The 27,323-nt window shown below is 41.3% G+C and overlaps 1 protein-coding gene across 1 annotated transcript; it reads right to left on the minus strand.

Annotated features, from left to right (window-relative positions):
- Window positions 1–1,225: 1,225 nt before the first annotated feature.
- CRTAM (cytotoxic and regulatory T cell molecule) lies at window positions 1,226–25,593 on the minus strand. The gene is given in 10 exon segments (XM_065882822.1): window positions 1,226–1,356; window positions 3,177–3,263; window positions 4,806–4,952; window positions 6,995–7,078; window positions 9,031–9,111; window positions 13,507–13,668; window positions 14,904–15,041; window positions 16,777–16,929; window positions 19,160–19,306; window positions 25,548–25,593. Coding segments are annotated over 10 exon segments (1,176 nt in total).
- Between the last annotated feature and the right edge of the window lie 1,730 nt (window positions 25,594–27,323).

Here is a 27,323-nt window from a genome sequence, read left to right on the forward strand (position 1 = left end):
CCTTTCAGTAATTTTTTGATTGTTAAAAACAATGATATCATGGAAAAAAATCAGCCTGGCTGGATCTGGCCCCTGTAACAAATTACAAACTCATAATTTTTATGCATGTGGTAGAGCAATGGGGGGGGCAGGTGGTATTATTTTAGAATTAGTTTATTCAGGTCCAAAGAATGAGAAATGTCATAAATGTTGGGGGGGGGGAAGACATGTCACATGTCACTTTCACACGTGAAAGTGAAGGGAGGAAGTACGACTTGGAACAACCACTAGAAACACAAATACATATTCTGCTCTTTATTAAATAATTTTTAAAAAGCATCTATTGTGTCAGTAATCGGGAAATTCAACTCATTATTTTCTTTCGCACGTGTTTTTGTAATGAAGTGTCCTGCTAAAAACATTGTCTAGGGGGCTTCCCCGGTGGCGCAGTGGCTGAGAGTCCACCTGCCGATGCAGGGGACCCGGGTTCGTGCCCCAGTCCGGGAAGATCCCACATGCCGCGGAGCGGCTGGGCCCCTGAGCCATGGCCGCTGAGCTTGCGCGTCCGGAGAACATTGTCTACCAGGTCAACTCTTGTGATTTAGCAAGACAAGTAGAAGAAAATGGAAACTTTGGGTCTGCCTTGAACTAGCACTTGTGTCTTGGGGCATCCGTCTTGGGACCTTCATGCTTATCTGACTCACTCATTGTTTTGCATAACTTCTCCCAGACAGGGAATGGGCTGGTTACAGCTTCTTAAAGTGCATCTTGAAAGTAAGCTCCTAGGATTAGAGACCTTCTTTGGGTCCTTTTCATCCCGAAGTTCTTTATTTGGAAACCAGAAAGAAAGACAAAAAAATATTTTTTAAAATAGTTGCACTAGAGCACAGCATCTAATATCTCCTGTTACCTTAACAGTAAGATGTTAGCTGGTCACATTGACCCTGATCCCAAAGTTTAGTAGAATTCTCCTGCTCTGAAGTAGTATCAGGCATAATAGGTTCTTTCTCTTCTTTTTATTTATTTATTTATTTTTTTAACTACAAAGCTTTATGTCCATGGGTTAGTCCTCATTTGTTGCTCTGAGTCCAGGGCAGATTACACTTGGAGGACACCATCTTGCATTGCACTCAAAGTACTTTTTTTTTGTTTCTCCTGTGACGGTAATTATGCTCCTTCCCACAGGCTGCTCCACTGAGGTGATGATGAGGCTGCCCTGAAATCCTATTTCCTGTTGCAATGAGCGCTACACGATGCTCTCTTGTATATGAGTGAGCTCTCCTTTGAATTTTGAAGGTTGTGCCTTTTCTTTCGTCTTTGTTTTTGCCTCTGAGTACAACTGTGTGATGTAGTTCATGCAGCTCTTAGAGCGGGAAGCTGAAAGAAAAACGTAGCGAACACGAACATTTAGTTTGAACAACATTGCACCCATTTATTTGAAACACGTGGACTGCACGTGGTATTTGTAGGTCCGAATGTTAATGTGTTAAAAAAATCGAACCTGAAATTCACTGATGTGTATACATGGTCTTGAACGCCCTGTGATAGTCTAATTTTTAAATTGTCTTCTTATGTAAACTATATACTCCTAAACCTGAAATAAAATATATAGACATCTCTGCTATCAAATAACATATGTATCGCTAGACAAAACAATACATTGCCTTTAGCATAATTTCATACTGAAAGTAAGAGGGCTTATGGGAAAAAGAGGACTGGGGCGACCCACTGAAAGCCTAGGCAACTCTGTACATGGAGTCTGGAAACAGCTCCAGAAGGTAGCTTTTAAGTGAGCAAAAACAATGGAGTTGAAATGCTGGATTTGGGGGTCAGAACCCAGGATAAAGTGCAACTTCCCACAGCTGTGGCAAGCCCCCCCACCCCACCCCAGGGAGTCGGGGTGGGGGCAGACCTTTCTGGGGAGGGAGTCCTGAGTGCACATGCTCCTTTTGTTTTTTTAATTGTTTTTTAAATTTTATTGAAGCATAGTTGATTTACAATGTTGTGCTCATTTCTTCTGTATAGACACTCATTTTAAACTTTCTTAAAGGTGAATTACAAGGGCTTCTGCTTGTTCAGTAGCTGAGCTGAGGGCTTTTCTTTTCCTGCTAAAGGTTATAATTCTGCTCCCAGTCTTCTGTTGCCCTTGCCTGGGAGCATCGGCGTAGGAAACAACCCCAATTACACGTTATACTGACGTCATTCTCCCCCTGCCAGCTGTGGGAGGAGATGGATGTTATAGAAACACGCGTTGTGCTACAACAGCCTGTATGCAGCTGACACACATTTTCCCCTCCCACACCCAGGTCTCGCACAGACCTCTCACTTGTGCCCCTCTTCCTGCTACTACAGCTAGTCTTTCTTTCCGTTTCACACCCTGCTAGGTCAAAACCAGAAAAAAAGCCAGAGGTGTTGTAAAAGAAATGCTTCTTACAAAGCCTCAGTAAAACCAATAGGAACTAGTGGCAAAGCTTACTGCATTTTCTTGCAACTTTTGGCAGGTGGAATAAGTTGATTTGCATGGCGGAAACAGTGGTTGGAAGGTGTAAGATTCTTGTTTTGCTATATTCCTAGCTTCTTTCTACTGGATCTTTGTCAAGAGTACACACACACACACACACACACACACACACACACACACACACACACACGAGTCTCCTTTTAGACTCTTCTTTTCATATTTTGCTTGAAGAATTGCAATGAAGTCATCCAAAAGACCTGAAACATTTCTGTTTGAATTAGTTAAGCCTTATATTCATTTATTCAATACAGATTTATCCAGCACTCCATCTGTGCCAAGCCCCAGGCTAGGATCTGGGGGTACACATAGAGTAGATCCAGTTGCTCACCACCTGGAGGTGTCCTGTGATAGCTAAATTAATACACCAAACATGAGAGTCTGGCGTGGGAAGTGCTTCACTGTAAAGGTGTATATAGGATACTGTGGCACACAGGAGGGTTCTACCTGTGTGTGACAGCGAGAACTCAGGGATGGCTTCCCAAAGGGGCATACCTCCAGCTACCTGAGCTTAACTGCTACTTTTTGTTTTTTAAGAAGTATTTCCTCAAGTTCTACAAGATGATGTATGCGATTTGCTTTTTCTTGTGCTAAAAATCAAACTTTGATTTTTATTCTCCTCATTAAAGGCAACACGTTAACCTCATTTTTCAAATCTCAGGTCACATAGTTGACTTACTTTGGCTATTATTCTCTTGGGATGATGTTTCTTCATTATTTGACCTCGATCTGTAACTTTCTAGAGTGTGCTCTGAAATTTCATTTTCTGCAGGAAGAGAAAATTGTTATTGATTTCTGGTGCACAGAGCATCTTCTGTATTCAGAGCTGTACGTTTTGAGTAAGAGCACACCTGTTTTTATACCGTAGTGGGCTTATCGCTCCCTCCCCCGTACCTCATGTCCTCATTCGTTCAACAAATCATTTTTTATTCTCTACTATGATTCCTGCAGGCACTGTGCCAGGCAGTATAAGAGCTGCAGAAGTCAAATGACCGCAGATTAGAATCAAGTACTGTCTTTTGGGAAGAAACAATTCCAGTAGCCCTTAAAGAGGCATGGGGGCGAAGTATCAACGGGAGATTTCGAAACAATAGTATGGCATTTGCCTATTGTGCAGACACAGCTGGAAAGCCAGACCCTGTGTTTAGGTATATTTATGATGAAAATGTTAGTGCATCTGAATATCTCAAGACATTGGTATTAAACTAGGAGAAGTGGTTCTTTTAAGAGGGTCATAGCCCTTCAAAGATGTAGTATTTTGCCACGGGACATCATGATTTCTCTGTTACTAGAGGTTTTCAAGCCGTATGTGGCTAAATCAGCAGTGTCCAAGATCACCAGAATGCAAGTCACGTGTGTAATTTAAAAGTTTCTAGTGGTAAAAAAGTAAAAAGAGTAAAAAGAAGCAGGTGAAATGAATATGTTTTATTTAACTAGTAGATTTAATATAGTATTATTAGATGTATTCTTGTGTGTGTGTGTGTGTGTGTGTACTGAGTCTTCAAAGTTGGGTGTGTGTTTTATCCTTACAGCACCTCTCAAGAGCAACTAGCCACAGTTCATATGCTGACTAGCCATACTGTGGCTACTGTATTGAACAGCCCAGGTCTAAGTAACCACTCAGAATTAAAGAGGGGATTTAATCCTGGCACACATTTAGGGAATGAACACAGCAGATGGTTATTCTGGGTAACTTCTAAGGTCCCTTCTGTTTCTGATATGTGTTGAGTCTGTATTTTAGTAGATATCTTCCATGCTAGCTAAGTAATTTTGTTTTTGTTTCCAATGAAATAAACCTTTAAATCAGAACGCTTAGGGAAATTACTAACGTATGGTTGACGGAGGCTGAGTGCATTCTTACAGTGTAAGAATGGGACCCAAAACAGTCTATTATAGTCAACCTTTGATTGACCATTCCTAGAATAGGAGCTGCTTAAGAGCAGGGACTTGGTCTGTCTTGTTGGCAGATGTGTCCCCAGTGCCTGGTACACAGCAGGTGCTCAATGAATGCTTATTGAATGAATGAATGAATATGCTATTTGCTGTCTTTTTGTGAGTAGAAGCCTCCACAGTTTAATGCCAATTCCTGGAGCTGCTCTAGTTTCTCTTGGTCGTGCACTCTGTAACTATAGTTCCTGGAGAATCACATCCTGTGTTTACTGCAAAACAAACGGCTGCTTATTTGAATGACAATGCTCATCAAATAGGTAGTACAGCATTGAATGGAAAAGCTTTGGCAGAGTTTCCCTTTGGGCTGGCCAATTGTTTGAGCATCTTGTAGCCTCCGTCAGGTTCTCTGCCCACTCGCCTTTTTTCCATATGACATGTGCTTTCCGAATCTTCATGATGAAGAGCTGGACGATAATGAAGAGAATGAAAATGAGGAAGGAGACGAGGCTCAGCAGCAGGTAGCCACTATTCTTCCTCGTCAGCCCCACAAACTGACGATTCGCTTCTAGAAGGAAAATGAGAGCATTTTAGACAGTTCGGCGGCTTGTTTTTTTTTTCTTTTTTTTTGGTCACTGAGGAATATACACAGTATTTGCAAAATATAGTAGAGGCTAATACACAGCTGAGAGGAAGAGACGACAGAGAGCTTTACCCTGAAAGTAAAGAGATCCGTGTCATTTATTCTCTGAAAACAAGCAAGCGGGGATACAAACAGACAAAGCAATTGTGCGGGACGATTTGAAAAAGGTTTTTAAGTTCCATAGATATCGAGCTAGTTATTTTTCATTGCTAGTGGAAACGTGAGAATATTAAATTAGAGTCAGGGGATTCAAATTAGATGTAAGGAATGAGTTTTCAGCAAAGTGTAGTTAAGGAGCAAGAGAGATCGTTAAGGAGTTTGTGAAACTATGCAAACAAAATGAAATTTCATTAATCTTGGCTAGGTTAAATGCGGTCCTCTATGAAGGCATCTGGAGATAAACCAGATGAGCTCTTAAAGATCCTTCTAGAATTCTGATTCTACGGGCTCTGATTTTGCTAAATGTCATTCACGGTCCCTGTCATCTCAACCAACAAGCCATTGAGGAGTGTCAGCTACGCATAGGACACTGTGCTTTGAGCTGCATAAGGCACAATCCCTATGTTTTCGGGAGAGTTGTCTATATATGCAAACAAACAAGTTAATAGAAACAAACAGAATTAAGATATCTGTGCCAAATTCTAGACCCACGTGTGTTAATATAATGATGTGTTCAGGGATTCTGAGGCAGGAGTGGTGCCTGAGTTGGTCAGGAAAGTGTTCGGTGAGGATCTTGGCCTTGAAGGAGGGGTAAGGAGAGGAGTGATGCGGACTTTTCCTTTCATCAGGGCAGTTAGGGTGAACAAGGGCAGGGCAATCAAAACAGGATGAAGTTTTCAGAGAAAAATGTGTATTCTGGTCAGGACCTTATAGAGACAGGACTGCAGAGGTAGGTGGTAGAGAGCACCTATTGGAGGGTTGAGGGCTCACATTCCGTGCTGTGGACTGTGAACCATAGCAGTTTTCTGAACATAGGTGCGAAGAGTGCAAAGGGATGTTTTGATAGTAAGTGCTGAAAATGCACAGCAAGGGGAGAAACTAAAGTTACAATACTTCCAGCAGGACATGATGAGGCTCTGCCTCGGGGACGTGGCAGTGATAGTGGACAAAATACCTAAAAGAGAAGACTCCAAAGTACCTTGGAACCTATTGATTTTATGTGTGTGTGTGTGTGTGTGTGTGTGTGTCCACACACACACACACATGCACAAGAGTGAAGGATGTCACCAAGGTTTGGGGCCTATGTGATGCTTTGGACAAGCTGATTTTGTGGGGAAAAGTGCTGTTCAGTTTGTAGACATGTTGAGTTTGAGGAGATGACAGAAAATTCAGCCAGAGATGTGTGGGAAATGGAATGAAACAGGGACTAATGCTCTGGAGAATGTTCTGGAAATGCAGGTATGGAAATCTTCTGCTGGTGGCAACAGAAACAATCTTGGGAATGGAAAAACTCTTTAAGCATTAAGGCAATAACCAAGGATGGAGAAGTAAAATCAAATCTACATAGAAGAAGTCAGAAGAGGAAGGGACATGAGCTAACGGACATGAGAAGGAGTGGTTAGCAAAAGTAAGAGGACCAGGGGCTTCCCTGGTGGCGCAGTGGTTGAGAGTCCGCCTGCTGATGCAGGGGGCGTGGGTTCGCACCCCGGTCTGGGAAGATCCCACATGCCGCGGAGCGGCTGGGCCCGTGAGCCATGGCCGCTGAGCCTGCGCGTCCAGAGCCTGTGCTCTGCAGCGGGAGAGGCCACAGCAGTGAGAGGCCCGCGTACCGCAAAAAAAAAAAAAAAAAAGTAAGAGGACCAGGCAGAGTATGTCAAGGAAGCCAGGGAGACAACTAAGTAAAGGGACAGGGAGTGACTGACCAATAGAAATGTCAAAAATAATGAGGACTGGAAAAGGCTATTGGATGTATTGATTAAGAGGTTAAAACATCAAGTGTTTATGCTAAATAAATGAGTGGTGGGAACACTTATCAGTGGCCAAGTGAGAGACTTGAGTGGTTTGTTCTTCCTCTTCCTTGTCAATCTCTGAGGTACTAGAATCTTCCATTACTGCAACTAAGGTGAAAGTAAGACATGATATATACATATGACTATGTTTGTGCCGTGTCGTGTGTATATATGCACAGAGTCATCCCAAAGCAGCTTTGGAAACCAAATTCAGTGATCCTCATTAAAAAAACAACAATGAGGTCATTAGTTCATACTGACTTCTTCCAAAAATAGTTGCAAATGGTCAGGATCAGTTTGCCTTTTTTTTAAGGTAAATGTTTACTGAACACTACTCTGTGCCAGGCCTCAGGCTGACCATTTGGTATATATTCCTCTACAGCTCTGAGCAAACAGGGGTTTTGAAGAGTTAAGTAAATTGTCTAAAGTCCTACGGCAAATAAGTGGCAGAGCCAATACTGAGACTCAGAACCCCAAATTTCAGCCAGTGTTTTATGCTTCCTTCCTGAATCAGGCCTTCCAGTTGAGACAGTTTTAGGTGCTTCAGGATAGCAAGTGAACACTGAAGAATGGCATCCCAAGCCTGATGGGTAGAAAACCCATAGCCTGAAATGCACAGAGCAATGATTTTTATGTAGAAAATCAGCTCAGTTGTCATTCAAACCTATGCTTGCTTCCCCCTTAGAAGTGGGATGTACTATGATGATTTTTGCTAGGTAAGAGAAATTATAAAAATGAGATCGTTTTTTCCGATTTTGTTGTTTATCTTCCCTTTTCTTTTTTTATTTTCCTCTGCCGTCTCCTGGTTTTTAGCCCATTGTACAGCGCCACGATGTGGACCCCAAGGGGAATGAAACCACCCCTTCTATTGAAAATGGGTATTATTAACAGTAATAAAATTGTAGAAATTGAAAGCTGAAAGGAATTTTAGAATCCATATTGCTTAAATCTTATATATGAAAAAGGAGAGGAGAAAATTGAGTTATTCAGTAGTGGTGTAAACCAATTTAAAGACAACTAGATTCTAAACGTGTTTAAAAATATTGGATTATTAAGGCAGATGAGGTGGTAGTTCCACTTCATAATATTTTCCGTTTCCATCGCCCTGCAGAAAAAGTATGTATGTATGTGTGGTACATACGTACTTATCAGTGTTTAAAGAACCTAAACATTTCCTTTTCAGAGTTATTCACGATAAACATTTTAAAAGTGTAATCTCCTACTCAGAACTATGAACATGATGGTGATATGAAAGCACTTCTCCCACCACATGACATTTTTATAGAGACGCTATTTGAAACAGAAAGGGGACATATAGGAATGTATGCCTTTCTGGATGAGGCCTGTCTTGCTCAAAGCACCATGACGACGGCTTGCATGCATTCATTCATTCATCCATTCATTCATTCACACTGCGTTTTGTGAGTATCTGCTATTGCCAGATGCTATGCTAGGTAAAATACAAAGATAAGTTAAATATATGATCATTGCCCAGAGCTAACCATCTAGTGCTTTACTGTCTAAAAAAGCTGGTATTATAATCCAGGTGTTCTAAATTCTCCATTTATAGTTCAATCCTGTTATCAAAAACTATCTGAGTTCTTGACCACCAAGTAAGTGGTGGGCCTTCAAGGGTGATTTTGTTATTCAATGACAAACACCAAAACTCCAGATTCTGCTTTTTGCTCTTTGTTGTTACCATGTCTTTATTTTGTGTTTGGTCTGTTCTGGATGGAAAAACAAGTCTCCTATAAATGAATTCAGCATTGCCTTTTACCACAGAGGAATTCAAATGTCACAGTTGTGTGTGTGTGTGTGTCTGAGAGAGAGAGAGAGAGAGAGAGCTTACAAGGTGTTAAGTTACCCTGAAGCCCATCCCGCTAACTGATAGGGTGCTTCTCCAGGTCACCATGACGCTGGAGTCAGTTGCAAGGGGTCCTCTATGGTCTTATTACAAATTAAAACAAAAAAATGAGAACTTAGAATTGGAAAAGTGACCTTCCCAAAGAGGCATAATTTTGTTTTTTTAAGTTTTAATGTTTTTCGATACTTACCGGTACTAGTGGACTGCTGAGGGTCTTGAGAGGATGGAGAGCTTGTCTCCAGGGCAGCTGAAACTGTCTCTTGATCAGTAACTAGGAAAGGGGAAAAACAAAATTCTGCAACTACAGAGAGCAATTTCACCCACATTGTACTCAGTACCATAGGTTGGAGAATGTATCTGGCTGCTACCTGTGTGTGGAGGTTCTGCAGCAACCTCAGAATTGTGTGTTCTGCAGCTCTTGCTCTGGTGTTTGAATCTGTGTCCCGTTGATTGTCCATCTGCTAAGCTGCCTGGCTTAGAAGTGCAGCAGGCTGGACCTCCGTGGAGTGGTGCCTTCGGCAGTGGTGGGCAAAGACTATCCGCCACCTTTATCTGTATCCATCTACCTATCAGTCCCTCTGTCTGTCTATCTATCCAAGCACATATCTACCTGCTTATTTATTAGGTGGCTTTGGAGTCAGTCTCAGACTGGCTTGAATTCCAGTCCCGCTCCTTGCCTGCTGCTGAGTTTAGACAAGGTTCCTAATCTCTCAGATGCTCAGTGTTCTCTTACTGTAAAATGGAGATACTAACACATGTACCTCTTGGAGTTTTTTGGTGAGAATAAATGATTTCATTTGAATAACACGTTTAGCACAACACCTGGCTATTTATTAAGCACAGTGCTTACTACGTGCTATTGTATGATATAAAACAATGTTTAGGAATGTTTCCAGAGGTTCAGCTTAGCATAGATTTGACCAGTCAATGAACAGGCCTGTAACCACAGAGCTTATAAAAATGGTGCCTATTGATTTACGAATATTGATACTGATATGTAATATCTTTATGGAATCTACAAGTGTTTCTCAGCCTTTTATTTAATCAAAGAATTTTCTGTGGTTTTGAAAATTATTTTCTTAAACATTAAAATTTTTTGAAAACTATAAATATGCCTGAATCACGTGCCAAGGGCTCTGAGAAAAGAAGAACCACTTAGGAGACACTAGAGAAATAGTAATATAGATGATGAGTGAGCTCTGTGGCCACAGGAAGCCAGAGAAACCTGAAGAAAGAGTAGAGCTGCTGGCAATGAAAAGAAGGAAAAGCTTGAAGGCAAGTCAAACAGAAGTGCTGGAAGCAAATTATAAGACGAGCATAATATGGCAACTACAATAGTCTGTGTGTATATATATATATATATATATATATATACACACACACACATACACACACACTGGAGTTTGTATTTGATTTATCCTCTATTTAGCAAAACTGCTAAATAGATTCATTTAGACTGAATGTTGTCTTGATTAAGTGGATACTGGTACATGATGATTTATCTCCCTGGTTGGTTAGAATGTTATAGACCTCTGCTATCCAATATGGTATCCACCAGCTATACTGATTATTTAAATTTAAATTAATAACAAGTAATATTAAAAATTTACTTCCTCAGTTGCACTAGCCACATTCCAAGTTAGAGTTTTGGAAAACCTGTATCCGCCACTGGGAACTTGACACCTTCCAAATATTTAGGCTTCTGATGCGATTAGTGATGATATTAATGAATGTGATTTTGTTACTGAAATGTGCCAACATTTGAAAGATTTGTATCAATCAATGAATCAGTATTCTCCAAATGACCAAGGCATGATGTTAGGAATAGTGCCTGGATCATTTAAAGAGCAAATTTGTTCGATGGATTTTAATGTACCAAGAGTATGAAATGTTCATTGACATGGTTCTAGAGTCCACAGAGCAGCTAACCTTAAAGAAACTACCTCTTGTCAAGTTTTAGTGTAGCGTTGAAGAAGCGTATCCACAATTATCTGAAAAGGCTATTCAAATACTTTTCCCTTTTCCAACTTGGTGTGAGGCTTCATATTTTTATATAGTTTAAGCAAAACAACATATTACAAGAGCTTGAATGTAGAAGTTATGAGAACCTATTTCTATTAAACCAGATAGTAAAAAGATTTTTAGGGCTTCCCTGGTGGCGCAGCGGTTGAGAGTCTGCCTGACGATGCAGGGGACACAGGTTCGAGCCCTGGTCTGGGAGGATCCCACATGCCACGGAGCAACTAGGCCCGTGAGCCATGGCCACTGAGCCTGCGCGTCTGGAGCCTGTGCTCCGCAACGGGAGAGGCCGCGATAGTGAGAGGTCTGTGCACTGCGATGAAGAGTGGTCCCCGCTCGCCACAACTAGAGAAAGCCCTCGCACAGAAACGAAGACCCAACACAGCAAAAATAAATAAACTAATAAACTCCTACCCGCGACATCTTCTTTAAAAAAAAAAAAAAAAAAGATTTAAAAAATGTAAAGCAGTGCCATTTTTCTGTTTTTTGGCATTGCAAAATATATTTTTTTCCATAAAAATATGCCATTTCTCTTTATATGAAGTAGGTTAATTCTTTTAAAAATAAATAAGTAAACATTGTTCCTACCATGCAGAGTGTGGAGATGAGAGGGTCAGAATCCTTACTGTAAATATGTTCCTGAGCGTCCTCAGCTAGCAAACTTTTACTTGTCGGATTTCTAGCACCTGTGGGTCAATGCAGGAGCTCGTCACAGAGAAACATTCATAGGCAGTTGGATGCACCAACAGGTGATCCTGGTGTGGTTCTGTGAACACTTACTGGGGATCTGGCAGTGGTGCTAAATAATTGACAATCAGATCATAAATAAAAGTCAAGTTTTAGCCTGTTATTATTATTAGAAACATTTTATGGCTATGATTTTTAGTCCTATAGAAAACTATGGCCATCAAGGAGGGGAAACTGTGATTTCCCCTTCAGCAGTAATTTTTGTAGATGGCTTGAACAATTGCTGACAAGTAAAAATATGCTTTTTTGATATTGTTGATTCTTTTATTTAAAATCCGAAAGCCTTTCAGAAGCATTTAGATAAATGAAGCCTCATTTTCTCTTTGGCGACCCTCTCACATTCCCCACATGCTCCCTTGCACTGATGGGGGTGGAGCTTGGGGACCGGAATGAATGACAAAGAGGAAGGAGGGACTTCCCTGGCGGTCCGGTGGTTAAGACTCCGCCTTCCAATGCAGGGGGTGCAGGTTCAATCCCTGGTCTGGGAGCTAAGATCCCACATGCCTCACAGCCAAAAAACCAAAACGTAAAACAGAAGCAATATTGTAACAAATTCAATAAAGACTAAAAATGGTCCACAGTAAAAAAAAAAAAAAACCTTAAAAAAAACCCCAAAAACAAAGAGGTAGGAATATTTGCGTCAGGTTACGGTACAGTCTGGTCTGTGGGTACTTGAGTCTTCTAAACCCAGCTTCCTCAAGACCTGCTTTTGGTTTGATGAGAAAGTGAACGGTGGCGAGCACAGGGGTAGTGAGCGAGGAGCTGTTCGCCACAGCGCCAGCGCCCACAGAGCAGCGTGACAGTTTTCCCACAGAGAGGTTCTCGTTAACAAGTGCCTTTCTTCATTGGTTAGTTCATTTGATAAAGAGCTTTTTCAACAAATGCACTGTCACCCAACAGCTTCCTCCTTCACTAGTGTGAGTGAATTCTTATCCTCCAGGAATCTCTTTTCTCCCTAAGAAGAACTTTTATAAAGTAATGAAGGTCAGACTCTTATTAATGATAGATGTGTGATTCATGCTTCTTTTCTTTTTTTTTAAAGATTTTTTTGATGTGGACCATTTTTAAAGTCTTTACTGAATTTGCTTCTGTTTTATGTTTTGGTTTTTTGGCTGTGAGGCATGTGGGATTTCAGGTCCCCGACCAGGAATCGAGCCCGCGCCCCCTGCATTGGAAGGCGAAGTCTTAACCATGGGACCGCCAGGGAAGTTCCCATGCTGCTTCTTATAGGATACTTCTTGGCTCAAAAAGTTTTATATAGTTTTTAAATTACTTCTTAAACTTTTGGTGAAGGAATCAGAGAAGAGGGATTCTGAAAATGGAGGCAACTCCTCTTCACATTTAATGTTTGATGTTTTTTTCTTTTTCTTATTTTTTGGTGCTCTGCTCAGAATATTAACATGGGTAAACTGAAATCTCCAAAACGGTTGTAACGAAATAGCTAAAGCATAATCATGACTTAATGTGACTACGTGAGTGTTATATTAACATAAAATGATATCGACAAGTTTAGATTTATTTCAGTTAGTATTGTCTCCTTTTGGGTTAAGTACAGAGAGGTAGTATGCTTCACATGATATCTCCAAACACATGACTGCAATAAAACTGTTTAAGGTCAAGTTATGCCAGCTGTCATGATCAAAAAGCGACCATGACACTGTTTGCATGTGGCACTCTGCTAGGCTTTCTGCACAACGGGGGTTCCTCTCAGTGTTGGAACAGTTGCAACCCTGTTGGCTAGCGGGAGACATTTCAGTTATTAAAGGAATTTGCTATTAAAGAAAGCTTTGTTGACCTGAGCTCACTCTGAAGGACTTTTCCTAACCCATTTAATTTTGTTTGATAGTGTAATATAAAGGTAAATTTAAAATAATTAAAGACAGTCATTGGTGGTTCTTACCCAAATCTTCAAACCGGAAAGGGGCTACCAGTTTTCTTCCTTGCAGGCCTTTGTGTCGGACGATGCAGCTCGCTGTTGAGTTTTTGCCATATGTGTGGACTCTGAGTGTGCTGGTGCTATTACACTTCTTCCCATCAGTTTCATATTCATGGTGGGTTTCACCTATGGAGCAATTTAAAGAGGCGTGTGAGGTTGTGGCTGTTTAATGCTGTTGGACGTGTTTGCGTCTCTGAGAGACCAATGGCCTTGACATCTTGGCAAACCTGTTAGACTTCTAACCTCACTCTAACTTCCCCCAGCTGCCTGGGACATGCTTGACCCTAGTCCCAAAGAGAAGCAGATGAATAAGAGTGGATAAGTTTCTATAAACCCTGCACTACTGGAAAAAAAAAAAAAATCCAAAGCTTATCATGTTTACACGGGAAAAGCCTAATGTTGTGAAACACAAAGACCCAAGACCTTACTCAAGTTGAATGAATAAGGCAAATTAAAGGAGAGGTCCAGAATTGGCACTGGACTGAATCTATGGTTACATAAAATCGAATGGAATGTCTGTTGAAATGTAAACAAACTAGAAATAGTTCCCAAGCACCACAGTTGGTTCTCCTGCTTCAGTTAAAAGGCTCAAAGCTTAGATTCGCTGTTACCAAAATATTTTTGTCTGTCGTGGGCAGTATGACATAGTACTCCACGGTATAAGCAAGTTCATATATGTTCCAATTGCATGTATCATGTTAAATGTATTTTTATTTATTTATTTATTTTTGGCTGCGTTGGGTCTTTGTTGATGCACGCAGGCTTTCTCTAGATGCGGCAAGCGGGGGCTACTCTTGGTTACAGTGCGCTTCTCTTGCTGCAGAGCACGGGCTCTAGGGCGTGCAGGCTTCAGTAGTTGTGGCTCGCGGGCTCTAGAGCACAGGCTCAGTAGTTGTGGCGCACGGGCTTAGTTGCTCCGCGGCACGTGGGATCTTCCCAGACCAGGGCTCGAACCCATGTCCCCAGCACTGGCAGGTGGATTCTTAACCACTGCGCCACCACGGAAGTCCCTGTTAAATCGTATTTTTAATTTTATGCCTGCTACAAAGTTTATGCTCAGAGGTAACAGCTATATTGTACCTTTTATTTTATGAAATGTTATGAAGCCATAATAAATATTCCATTTTAGGTTTCTACCTTGTTTTAAACAAAAACATGTAACCATGTTATTTGTGTAGAGGCTTTCAAGAGTAAGGCGTGGTATCGATTGGTTAGTAAGGATAATTTGTCTTGAAACAACTGATGAAATATTGAAGGGTGGCCCCTTCTGCCACCAGAGGGTGCCAGAACCTTGAAAAATTCCTTAGACACATAAACGGGGAGGAAAACAAAGGAGGAAAGAGAGCCATTTCTTCACTTACCTTGGAGCTCCATGTCATCCCCTAAGAGCCAGGTTATCCGTGGAGGGGGCTTACTTCTCACAGTGGAGCATTTCAGTAGGACATGTTCTCCATTTTGCATTCTAGCGGAAACTTCCAAGGTTGGCTTGACAGGAGTTGCTAGAAGAAAATTGATTTTTCTTTGCTTAATTAGCTGGTCTATAGATATCAGCAAAGCACAGAGCCTAATAATCTGCAGGGATCATTGCAGGGGATGGGGTCTAAATAATGGGCGTACTTTTTTACTTGACCTTTCTCAGAATATAGTTAAAGGGCTTTTAGGTACTTGGAAAGCTACTCTGGCTGTAATCAGAATGTTTGTCGTCCAGTGTGTGATTAGTCTCCAGAAATTCCCAGGCAGACTTAGTTACAACAGTAATTAGTAAACGTCATATATGAATGTATTTGGCTGGTAGAACACTAAGTGAGGAATAGAGGCTTGAATTCTAGTCCTGTCTCTGTCACCAGCTATTGTAAGCGCTTGGGTAAATCCCACAACTTCTTGGTCTGTCAGTTTCCTTGTCTGTGACATGACTGGTTTATGGTCTCGTTGTTTCAGGTCTAAACTTTCATGAGTCTAGGACTCACCTCAACGTACTGTTACCTCTGTCCCCTCCTAGCATCAAAGATGCATTTCTCTTTTAAAGGGCCCACCGGCCCTTTTTCTTTCTACTCCTGTCTTGGAAATCCTTTTCAGTTAGGCTTACTTCTTCCTCTTCCCTGGTCCAGAACTGCACTCTTTCATGTTGATTTACTCATCCATCCGCCATTGAGACATTATGAGGTCAGTTCCAAGTATGCACTAGATGCCTTAGATGCTAGCAATGCAAATAAGGAAAAGGTAAGGCCCGCCAAGGAGCTATAGTCTGGCGATGGGCTCAGCCCCTAACCTGTTAATTGAAAGGCCAAGTGCTAAGTGCGATGACGGTGGTAGGCATGGGGTGTTATGAGAGCTCAGTAGGGCACACAGTCAGTCTGAGCCCGAGTGGTATTTGGGGTGGCCAGTAAGGTGGGGAGAAGGTGATCCCTAAGCTGAGTCATATTGGTTCTCAAAACCCCTAGGGAGCCACTCCTTCCTAGAGACTTAGTCAACATGCCTTTACTTTCCGGCAGGTACCACACTCTAATAATTCAAGAAGAGAAGTCTAAGAAATTCTTTGTGTGATATGTGGATTTATGTTATTTAGAGAGCAATAAAAAGCAATGTTTTTAATTGATCTGTTCTGCCACGAAAAGCAAAAAGGTAAAGATGGTGAGACTTAGGCTGAACACAGCTGACCATCTGCAGAACTGAGCAAGTTCCAACCCATCGGGAGCTGTCCCTTCCTATCCGTGCCTCCCAATCCCACACCCACCCACCCGCAGCAGAAGAGAGGCACTTGTTTTGTAGAGGATGTGAGCTGATTGTCCAGTGCAGTTACATCTGAACTCATGCCATCTTAAGATATGCTGTCAGAAGTTTCTGCTTGATGTCCGTATGTGCTTTGCGCCTTCCTAAACTAGTGTGCAAACTCCTTGTGGGCAGACATTGTGCCTAATTCATCTTTGATTCTCTGCAGACTAGCACAGCGCCTGACACAGAGTCGCGGCTCATCCAGTACTAGTTTTCTTTCCTTTTAGTTCCCTGCAGAGAAAATCTAGTTGATGCCAAAGACAGATTTCACAAATTCACATTTTCGTCTGGGGCTTGCCACTCAAAATGCTGTTTTCCTTTCAACAAAAGGTGGCAAAGGCGCCCAGGAAATGCCTTGCTCTAGGCAACATTTTTTAACTAAAATATTAAGTTTTAAAATGATGTATCACGTTCCTAAGTATATTGTTCCCAGGCTGGGTTTACTGGCATTCGGACACCTACCTAACACGATCACTTTCACTTCCTTTGTTCTCACGGAGTTGCCGTAATGCAGACACTTGTACACGCCTTCATCTTGCTGTGTTACATTCAGCACCCTGATGGAGAGCTGATTGGAGGCGTAATGAAGAAGCTGGTATTTGGAATTTTTTAAACCTGTACAAGAGGGGAAAAGAGCTATTATGAGGAGAGAGATCAGATGAATGCAGACTCTCAGTGGATTGATTATTCAGAGAAATAGCTTTTGATTGTCACACTTTAAAGGAACAAATGTCCCATCTTCAACTGAGCTGCTTTCCAAATTCTGGTGTTGCCAGCTGGAGGCCTTGAATAGTTCAAAGTTAGTTTAGGAAATGAAATATTTTGATTCTAGGATCTGTGAAATAAGCAATTTGCTTTATTTGTGCTCGTAGGAAATTAAGAGCCCTGTGCTGGCAAAGGGTTCAGGTTGCAGGAGGATATTAAATAATTTTTTTTTTTACATTGTGGAAAACGCCCCACTAGGATTTATGTCTTTGAAATCTGATTCTTTTGTGATTGTCTTGTCACAGTGTATGTGAAGAATGGAAAATAAATGCAGTGATATTCATTGCTCCAGCTAGGTGCTTGTTATTTTTAATTTTTAAAAGTTCATTATTATTTGAAGTTTCCCAAAGATGACGACTTAGTCCTTCCAAATGTTTAAGGAATTGCCAAAACAAACAAACAAACAAACAAACCCCAACATAAAATCCCCCACAGCTCCAGAAAGTTCTAGCCAATAGCAAGTGTTCCTTTTGATTCTACCTTGACCTGGGATTTCCATCTCAGGTCAAAGGTCGCTTGGCAAATCAGAGGCTCCTTAAATGAATGGCTTTATTTGCTTCTTTTTTCTAATGTTAAGATTTATAATGTGAACAAGCCTAAAATAGTTAAATTGTGAATGGCTGACCAAGGAAGGTTGTTTCTCATCTTGAATAATTGTTGTGTGTCCTGGGACACTGATGTTACCTGAGCTGGAATTCAGGTGTTCTCAGTCTCAGCACTATGGACATTTGAGTCCATAATTCTTTGTTGGGAGGGGAGACTACACTGTGCATTATGAGATGTTTAGCAGCATCCCTACTCACTAGAGTCCAGAACCCCTTGCCTCTCCCTAGTTATAACAACCAAAGCTATCTCCAAACATTGCCAAATGTCCCCCAGAGGGCAAAAAGTACCCTTGGTTGAGAACCACCAAGCTAGATCAAGGCATGCTGTTGCAGAAATTTGAGAACGTCCGTCTTCTCCCAGTTTACCCAAAACAAAGCAATGGAAAGCATTATTTAACAGAATTCTCTCTACTTAAATTTTCCTCTCAGAACTTTTAACAATTAATATCTACTTATTCTTTCGGAATCTAGTTGATTCAGCTTAAAATAATATAGTTATTTTACATTGAACCTGTCAATATTTAATAACATTTTCGAAGCACATCAAATTTTTTTAGAGGCTCTGCTTTTATAAAGCAGAATGAAATTTGCTGTGTTGGGGACTTTTCCAAACATTTGACAGTTAGGAGTATTAAATGGAGACATAAAATGGTCTCATAAAGGGGAGGGTTTCATAAAATCCTGCCCGAAGAGATGAACTAAATAGACTATAATAGACTATTAAAAAAAAGTAACGACATGAGGTGACAGATCCTAGCTAAACTTATTGTGGTATCATTTTCCAATGTATACATATATCAAATCATTATGTTGTACACATTAAACTAATACAATGTTGTATGTCAATTATATCTTAATAAAATTGGGGGAAAAAAGAGTCCTCTTCCATCTCAGGCATCTAAGACTCAGTGTGTATTTCTGAGAGAGGAAGATTGCCCTCCTTTTCAAAGTAATACGTCCTGTCAATTCCTATCGCCTAGTGATCTAAAGGTTTTGTTAAGACCAACAAGAGAAGGGGAGCCATCTGGAAGGGGCTTTGAGATGTGGCTTTGGATCGCTCAGATGGAAAACAAAGCAGCTGGCTCCAGATGCGGGGTGATGTGTTGGCTGCCTGAGGACCAAGGGCCCCCAGTCTGTCAGTCTGCTACCCATCTGTCATCATGCTGGTGATGGTTCTCATGGTCGCTGAGAGTCAGAAAGTGACATGGGGGTGAGGTGGGTTGATGGAAACGTACTCTGTCATTTGAGCCCCCTTTAACCAACCATTTTGGTGGGGTTTCCATTTCAGACTTCCTGTCAGTAAAAGCAGCCACGTGTGAAATAATAAGCTTCTGGGTGCTATTTACATGTCACAGTGGGTAGAGCCAAGCCCACCGTTTGGGTGACTCATGGCCGCTTTCTGTCCCACCAACCTGTCTGTCTGGAAAATCCCTCAGGTTGAGGGCCTGATGGTGATTTACTTTTCCTTCACTTACCGGAATGCTCACTGAAGAAAATGGTGAAGCCCGATGGGGCCAGCCACTGCAGGGAGGTGGTCTCCGCCTGAGAAATGACACACTTTAGAGTGAGTGTCTGGCCTTCCTCCACGGTGACGGTTTCCATGTGGTCGGTCTGAAAGGCCTCTGCAGAGGAAGAGAATCGGGGACAGTCAGAGCTGGCACGGGCCACGCCCCTCCTGAGCTGAGGCAGGGGTTTAGACTCAACGCAACCTCTTTCATTATTTGGTTATTTACTACACATTTCTTAGAGAAACAAAACGTAAGTCAACATCAAACAATGCGAGTGTTACTTCCCATTGGGCTCTTGCGAATTATGGAGCTGCCCATCACGGTGAGTAGGTACGCCCCACCCGCAGAAGGGCTTCTCCACCAGAGGGAAGATGTTCTCAGATCTCTTGCGATTTAATATTCCACAGCAGCGCTTTCCCCAGGCAAACGTGAGAGTCTAATTTCCCCAAATCACAAACCCCAGAGAATGAGAAACAATTGGTTCTAAGCAGCTACACAGTTATCCTCCCAAAAAAGAAACTGATAGAAAAATAAATGGGCTTTACTGCCAATTTGGCACATTTATTGCCATTTGTTATTTCTTCAAGTTTTAAATTTAAAAGAATTTTTTTTCCTGAGGACGAGACAATTCTTATCAGTGAAAGTACCAAACACTTCCATAAACAGAAGAATACTGTGGGGTTATAAAATATGAACAGCAAAGGCAATGAGTTTTACTGCATCATCTTAAAAAAAAAAAAAAGAAATAAAAAAGGAGAAGCAAGAAGGGAGTTTATTTCCTTGTGATAAATTTCAAATATTAGGAAGAGCGCTTTGGAGAGCTCTGGGAATTAACTGGTGCAGACTTTTTAGTTTGTTCCATTCCTCGGTCATTAATTTCAACCTAGCCTCTGGCAATAAGAGCCCAGAATTACTGTATTGTATTCATATTGACTTTCATGGGAAAACAGTTTGTCTGAGTCCGAAGGGAAAACCACTCATATCATCAGCCAATACTGTGATGAACAACGAGGAATCAATAAAAAGAGATTATTTTCAAAAAAGCATTGAGTCACAGGCCAGAATCCTGCTTACGCAGGTCATTTGGAGATATTCTCATGTACAAAATCAACCTATAATCGAGTAACAAGGCTAATATTAGTAGAGATGCTTTGAAATGACAATGGAGTTTCTTCCAAGGTTAAGGGGCTTCTGAACCAAGAATCTGAATCTAGACCTAACTCGCATTGCTTTGTTCCATTATGATTCTTGCTTTACTCTAGTTCTCATGCATTATCTTGCTCCCCACAAACAGATTGAAGTTTCAAGAGGGCAATAACTATGTCTTCTATTTCTCTAAAATTCATTCCTTATAGAAACTATCACAGTGTGAGCTTGGAAGGTCATGGTTTAATGCCAGCTTTCATGATGACACTATAATCTAGCAGGCAATGGATAGATATCTATGCCCTCCTATTGTTAGTAAGAATACTGAGAGGCAGGAGGGAAGTTACTACATCAGTAAATGATAGAATAAAAACTAGTGTTAAGCAACATCCCCTGATTTCATCCTTCAGGCCAGAAATTGACACTGAGAAGTTTTGCCCGTGTTCTTACCTTTGGTAGAATGATTGTCTAGACAGGAAGCCCACATCTGGGGAGAAGGGAGCGGAGAGAGTTGTCTGCTGCCTGTTTATGAATAAACGTTTCCCATTTTAAAGGTGTACATCATCCTTGTCTTTCTTGGGATGCGTGCTTATGAATTAATAATGTCATTTGATTCTCACAGTGTCTTAAAAATTGTCCTAAAAGGTAGTATGGCTTTTTAGCATATGCTAAAGAAGGTTATCTCCCGAGATGAGTGTTTGCTCTTGCCTTTGAGAGTTCAGGATCAGGTTGCTGACCACAAGAATAGGTGCCTGAGTTCCAGATGGAAAGGGCTGTGTTTGAGGCATAGAACACTGTCGTTTCCTCTACTCTTGGCTCCTAGCCTTGCTTTTGGCTTTATAAGCCTAATTATCTTGCAGTGCTGTCATGTAGACCCCGTATTTGATTCAGAGACAGGAAATCCTTGTAGAAGGGAAGACTAGCCCAGTGAGAAGCCACTGAGCCATATTGCTTCAGTGGTAGTGCTTAAAAATATTGTCTAATGTGTCTAAGTCACGTCAAAGGGTAGAAGAGGGGCACAGTGGGTACCTAAGTTTTGATGGCACGTCTTCTAAGAAAGAAGTTCCCCGTGACCCTTTTGTTGCCATTGAAAACTACAGTGGAACTCGTCTTTAAAATCTTTCTTCACCTAAGTTTAGAGTCAAACTTTCACCTTCTTTGTCAGAGGGATGGGGTGAGGGGTATCTTCTTTGCTCACCACTTCCTCCCCTACAGGTTCTAAAGACATGTATATCCTTATTCACCCTTAGGCTTTCTAGTGTAGACCCTGAGTGCCCTGTGCCTACCTGCTAGTCCTCCCTGTCTGGGCTTCAGACTTCTCACCCACAAACGAGCCCGACGTGACTGCCAAATGCTGGACATACAGAGCTTGACAATGAATCTCTGTGATGTCTCTCCCGGAAGGTCACCACTCACTGCTGGTACGTCATGTTTACTGAGTGGATTATTGACTGCTGGGCTTGGTCATTATCTCCACGACTGGGTTTATCCATCCATGCACAGCCGTGTGTTACGAGGCCGCTAGTTAAGTCTGGAGCTATAGACTGTGACTGTGTGACTGATTTATACATGGAAAGGGAACCCGTGACCTTCACCATCATCTCCAACCCCCAGCGCGTGAACCAGTTGTCCTATGAGTGGAATCGCTTCATGCCAAAGTACGCGTGACCGACCCTTAGATAGCCACAGCTACCTACCAAAGCACCCGTAGATAAAACCTGTGCAGTTCCTAAGAGTCCTTGGCTTTTCCGAAGGTTTGGGAAGTGGCGGTGTGTCCACCCTACCCTAGGTCATCATGGCAGACTGAAGAAAGAGTAAGATATGCTTTCTTTTTCTTAGTAGCCCAATTGTTGCACGCAACAACTTTTAAAACTCCAGAAGAGAGCCAGTCTGTCCTGCAGGGACCCCGAATTCAGCACGTCCACTTGGAATTCATCATTTGTACTGTCCCTTGTGCTGCATACACACCAGACACAGACACACCACCTGCTCGGTTCTGGTAGTTCCCTGTACCCCTCGGTGTCCTCCCAAGCCATTGCATGCCAGGTATCTGAGAGGCACCCCAGCGTCTTCCCTCTCCAAAGCATCTCTTTAATCAATTCATTCCTCTTTTTTTCACTACTCTCACTGCCTCCATTGTTTCTTTCTTGGACCATTGCAATAACCTCCTTCTAGCCTCTACTCCCTCTAATTTATCATCCTCATCTGCTTCAGAATTACGGTTAAAATGTATAAATTTGATCGTTTGATTCCTTCATTAGAATATTTGCTACGGCTCCCACTGCCTGTAGGAATCAGGTCAAAATTCCAGATAACTTGACTCGCATCTTTTCCTCCAGTCTCATTGGCCGATATTCCCTTCCAGACGCTCCATGCAAATGGCTACTTGCTGTTTCCAGAAAGTTCCAGGCTCAAGAAGATACTTTGCCTTTGTCCATGCTGTTCTCAGCCTGGGATGCCTTTCTTAGCTCCTTCGAGGCTCAAGTCAAATTACACCACTTTTGTCAAAGCTGCCCAAGCAGCCTTTAGCCTCTCCCTCCCCTCGGTAACCTCCTCTCTCCTCCAGATCCCCAAAGGCTTCCGTTAAACTCCTCTTACAGCACTTCACACATTACCTTTTTGGTTACAAGTATGTCTCTGTGGATAGATGACAGACTCCTCATACAAAAGTTGTTTGCTAGTCATTCATTTTATATTCCCAGGGCCTAACACAAAGTAACATTTTAAGTATTTGTTCGATCAATGGCTAATCATGAGTGAATGTATATACTCAGGGATAAATATTTTAATAGGATGCTCATTTGGTTATGTTAAATAATAAAGATGAGCTAGGTTAAAACCAGAGACACACAGTGAGTTAATTCTCAAACCAGAGCTGTATTTGCTCGGCTCTTATGAGGTTAGCAGGCAAAATAGGCTTCGATTCAAATCATTACAAAAAGGCATTATTATTATTCTTTAGATAGATTTGATAGAGAAAATTACGAGTGTGCCAATGAATCAGACTTTCTCAAAATCAAATGATTCCCAGTATAGCTTTAAAGAATCCGTCTCAACAGCACGTCAGTAAATGGATGACTCTTTCCGGGTCAAAGGAAGTATCAGGAGGACGCTACTCAACTTGCAGCTGTTCTTTGTTTCCTGCATCCTACTCTCCACTAAACAACCGGAACAGAGGGTGCAAATTGGTGGCTTTTCATCATCTGCTATATAGGTAAATGGGAAGAATTTGAAAGCTTCTCCATTCTTACTGTGTTTCACCCACCCTAGGGGCTGCCAGTAGGTGCCTTGAAAAGAGGGCAGGCTCCAAGATTATGGGACTTTTTTTGGGGGGGGGGCTATAAGTTTTTGGCACCCATAGAAGTTGTGCAGTGGAAGAAGGTGTAGTGATCTTCCCATAATTCAGTTAGCTAAAAGCAGCTGGTAATCTATGTTGCCCAAACTGCTGATCTGCTGCCTTTTTGCTGATAAGAAAGCAACATGGTCAGCTCCTTTCCCGTTTGGGACTCTGATGGGCATGAGGAAGCTTAGGATAGAGTGGGCAGTTGGTTCCCAAATACCATTGAGCCTAGACGCCCTCTGGCTGGCCCTTTGGATGAGGGTTCAGTTTGGGATTTTTCAAGAATGAATCTTCCAAACTGTATATATTATAGCTTTCAAATTTTTGATCCACATTGAGAAACACATTTTCTATCACAACCCAATACACACGCACTCACTGAAAACTTTCATGAGATAATACTTTGACTGTGTGCTTTCCTGATATTTACACTGTCATTTACTAGCTGTGAAAACTTGGGCAGGTTGTCTAATTTCTTGTAACCTCGATTTTATCATATGTAAATTAGGGATATGAGTACCTCCCTCAGTATTTTTGCTGGGATAAATGAAATAACAAAGTTTTCAGCACTGTGCACGATACAATAAATACACTTCTCCCCTTTCTTTATAAATAGTATTTGAATAATTTATATCCTAAAAGACTTATCTTAGGTTTACCTTAGGACATGATTATTGCAGTTTTTTATTTAAAACATGATTTCTGTGAGCTATTTTTATAAGGGAATAACTCGAGTCCTGAAAAAGTGAAGGTCAGTTAAAGGCTTTAAACTTTGGAATAATTGAAAGCATTCTAATTTTAGCCACCTAAATGTACTTTTTCTGAAGGTATTAGCTCTTCCTCAAGACACTTACTGAAGACACTATTATTTATTACAAAAATTGAATCTTTATTAAGTGCCTCAAGATGCAGGGACCAAAACAGAGGGCACTAATTGAAGTGTATAAGGTAGGAAATTGAAGTACTATGTAAAAGAGGACATCTAGTGTTTAAAAATACTGTTCTTCAGATGCAGTTCTGTGGTGAATGAAGATTTAGAAGGACAGCTGCTTTACTTAGAACATAACAATACATTCAGTTTTGGAAACCAACATTCAACAAGCAAGCAACACTGTATACGTGTAATTTTCTTTGCTAGAAAATGATACAAGTTGCAATCAGAGATTCAGAAACAATACAGCCTGCCCCCACTTTTGGGTAGGAATAATCTGACCTGTGCTAAAAAGGTAACTGTCTTTCTTTAACGTTCAAAACACTACATTAGAATTGAGCATCAAAAAATCGCATTTGAAAATTATAATGAAATGTAAAGTATAACTGACTCAAAAAATAAGCACAAAGTTTTCACGGGGATCATTACAATCTGAACGAATTAAGAGTCATATAGCACTTTGCCACTTTCAAAGTACTTGCACATTTGAAATTTGATCCTTCTAACAATCTAGAGTTTGGTAGATCAAACACTGTTATCATCTTCATTTCAAGATGTGGAAACTGTTTCAGAGAAATTAACTTATTTGGCTAAGGCTTATACAACAAGGAAGTTTTTAAAAATCCCAAAGAGATGCCCTTTCAACTGGTATACCCTTAAGAGAGCCAATAAGCTTGTTACACTTTGCCATAACACAGATTCCACAGAGACACACGCTACAATGACGTTTCTAGACCCTATAGCCACTGAACAAGAGATTCAATAAATCCAGTAACATCCCTCAGATATGTGATTTCGGTGTGGCATGGAAAGTGGCAGATTTACCTGAGCTGCTTCTGCAGTTGGTCCTCCGTGAGAGCAGTTGACTGACTGGTAGACAGATGTGCCCAAACACTAGGTCCACTGAACATCAAAAAACATGAGCTCTAAGTCCTTACCTTGTAAGGGGAACCAAGCCAGCAAGCTGCAAAGCCTCCACCACATACTGTGCTGTGCTGCTGTTGCACTCTGTCAACTTCCTCTGGATTCTGAAATAAATAGAGCAGACTGGGTTCTTTTGAAAGGGGGAGGCAGTGGCTCTGTGACCTCATGTGTCTCACCTCCTCCATCCGCTCTGGAAGCCCCCCTCTTAGTTAGCTGCCCCCAAAATACCTCCCGGTGGAACATTTAGGGGACCACATGTGTCACCTTGATTGTGGAGAGGGGTGAGTGTATGTGTTGGTGGCACAAATCTTTCTATTGCACGTGGGTAGTCCTGGTAAGTCAACTAGTTGCAGGGCTTTTGGGGAGAGGAGGGAGTGCAAGAGATATTAAAATGTTCCTGTGTAGTGACGTCACCTTGTTTTCACTGGTCTAGTTTATTAAACAATTAAAATTAGGCAATTTTTGCTGAACCCTTGTGAATATATTTCTAACTCTGGAAACAATTTCTAATGGTTATCAGGGGGCAAAGTTCACTAAATCACAGATTGACTCATTTAAAAAATCTGTGTATCCATCCACCCACCCATCCACCCATCTGTCATTCATCCAGCATCCATCTCTTTATTTATCTAGCCATCTAGTATGCACCGCTCTAAGATATGATCAGATGTGAAAGATAAAGCCTTGTGTTTAAAGAGAATATGATCTTAGTGGGGGTGAGAGTATGCACATGAACAATTTTTGGTATTTAATTCTCATTTACTGGACAAATTGAGATAGACTTTATTTCATTTTTCTGGGGACACACAGCAAAATACAGGTAGACTTATGCTTAGAAAACAGAGGTTAGTCTGCAATGTTTAGAAAATTGTAAAGGAACTCATATTTACTGGTTCTAATTGAAACTAGCGTTAGTACTCTTAAATGTGATAGTTTGGGTAGGGAACATTATATCCATCAAAAATGTCTTTCAAATATTTTAGCTATTTTAACAGGTAGAAAGAGAGTAAAGAACTGAGAGAAATATTGTTTCCTTGTAGAGTTTAGCAGGATATAATGTCCTCTTTCTCAAATTGAGGTTATAAATGCCTTGGGCCCCCAGCTAAAAAGCAGCAGATGGGTAGGATCCGCTCCAGATTGATTAAATAAGAATTTCACTGGAATGAGGAGCTACTGGTATGTCTAACGAGGTCTCCAGGTATCAGAAGGCGAACGTGAGCAGCACTGATGGGGAGGGTTTTCTGGCATTGAAACCGTGAGATGTGAGAGGTAACCCTGTCTCTGCTACCGGCTGGTGGCTATAGGGCCATAGAAGGTTCTCCATAAATGCTTCTTGAATATATCGACATGTATGGGAGCAGGGCATCAGTAGGTTGCATCGTACCATTTTTCAAAATAGAGAATTGAGGAGTTTGGTTGAGATGACACAGTGAGTTAGTGGCAGAACTGAGAATACAAACCAAGACTTCTGAGTATTTGGTCTGATTTCTCTTTTCTTCCCCATAAGATTCCCTCTAGGGACTTCATGTTTTTATATTTAAGGCTCCAAGGCTGTCTTAAGCATTTGATTTTCCTGCTAACGTCTTGTCCTTGCTTTAGAGTGACACTTGATCTGTCTGTACCCCCTTAAGAAAACCCAAGGAAAGTGCATATAAGGTGTCTCTGGGCCTCCCTTGGAAGGTGTGAACTAGCCTGTGGCTAGTTAATAGTTTCCCACGTTTGTTTTCACCTAGAAGAATACTGTTCCTTATAGAATTTTCTAATACTTCCTGTCAAAGCACATGAGGAAA

The sequence above is a fragment of the Phocoena phocoena genome, chromosome 8 (genome assembly GCF_963924675.1).
Source record: "Phocoena phocoena chromosome 8, mPhoPho1.1, whole genome shotgun sequence".
In the NCBI taxonomy this organism is placed as follows: Eukaryota; Metazoa; Chordata; class Mammalia; order Artiodactyla; family Phocoenidae; genus Phocoena; species Phocoena phocoena.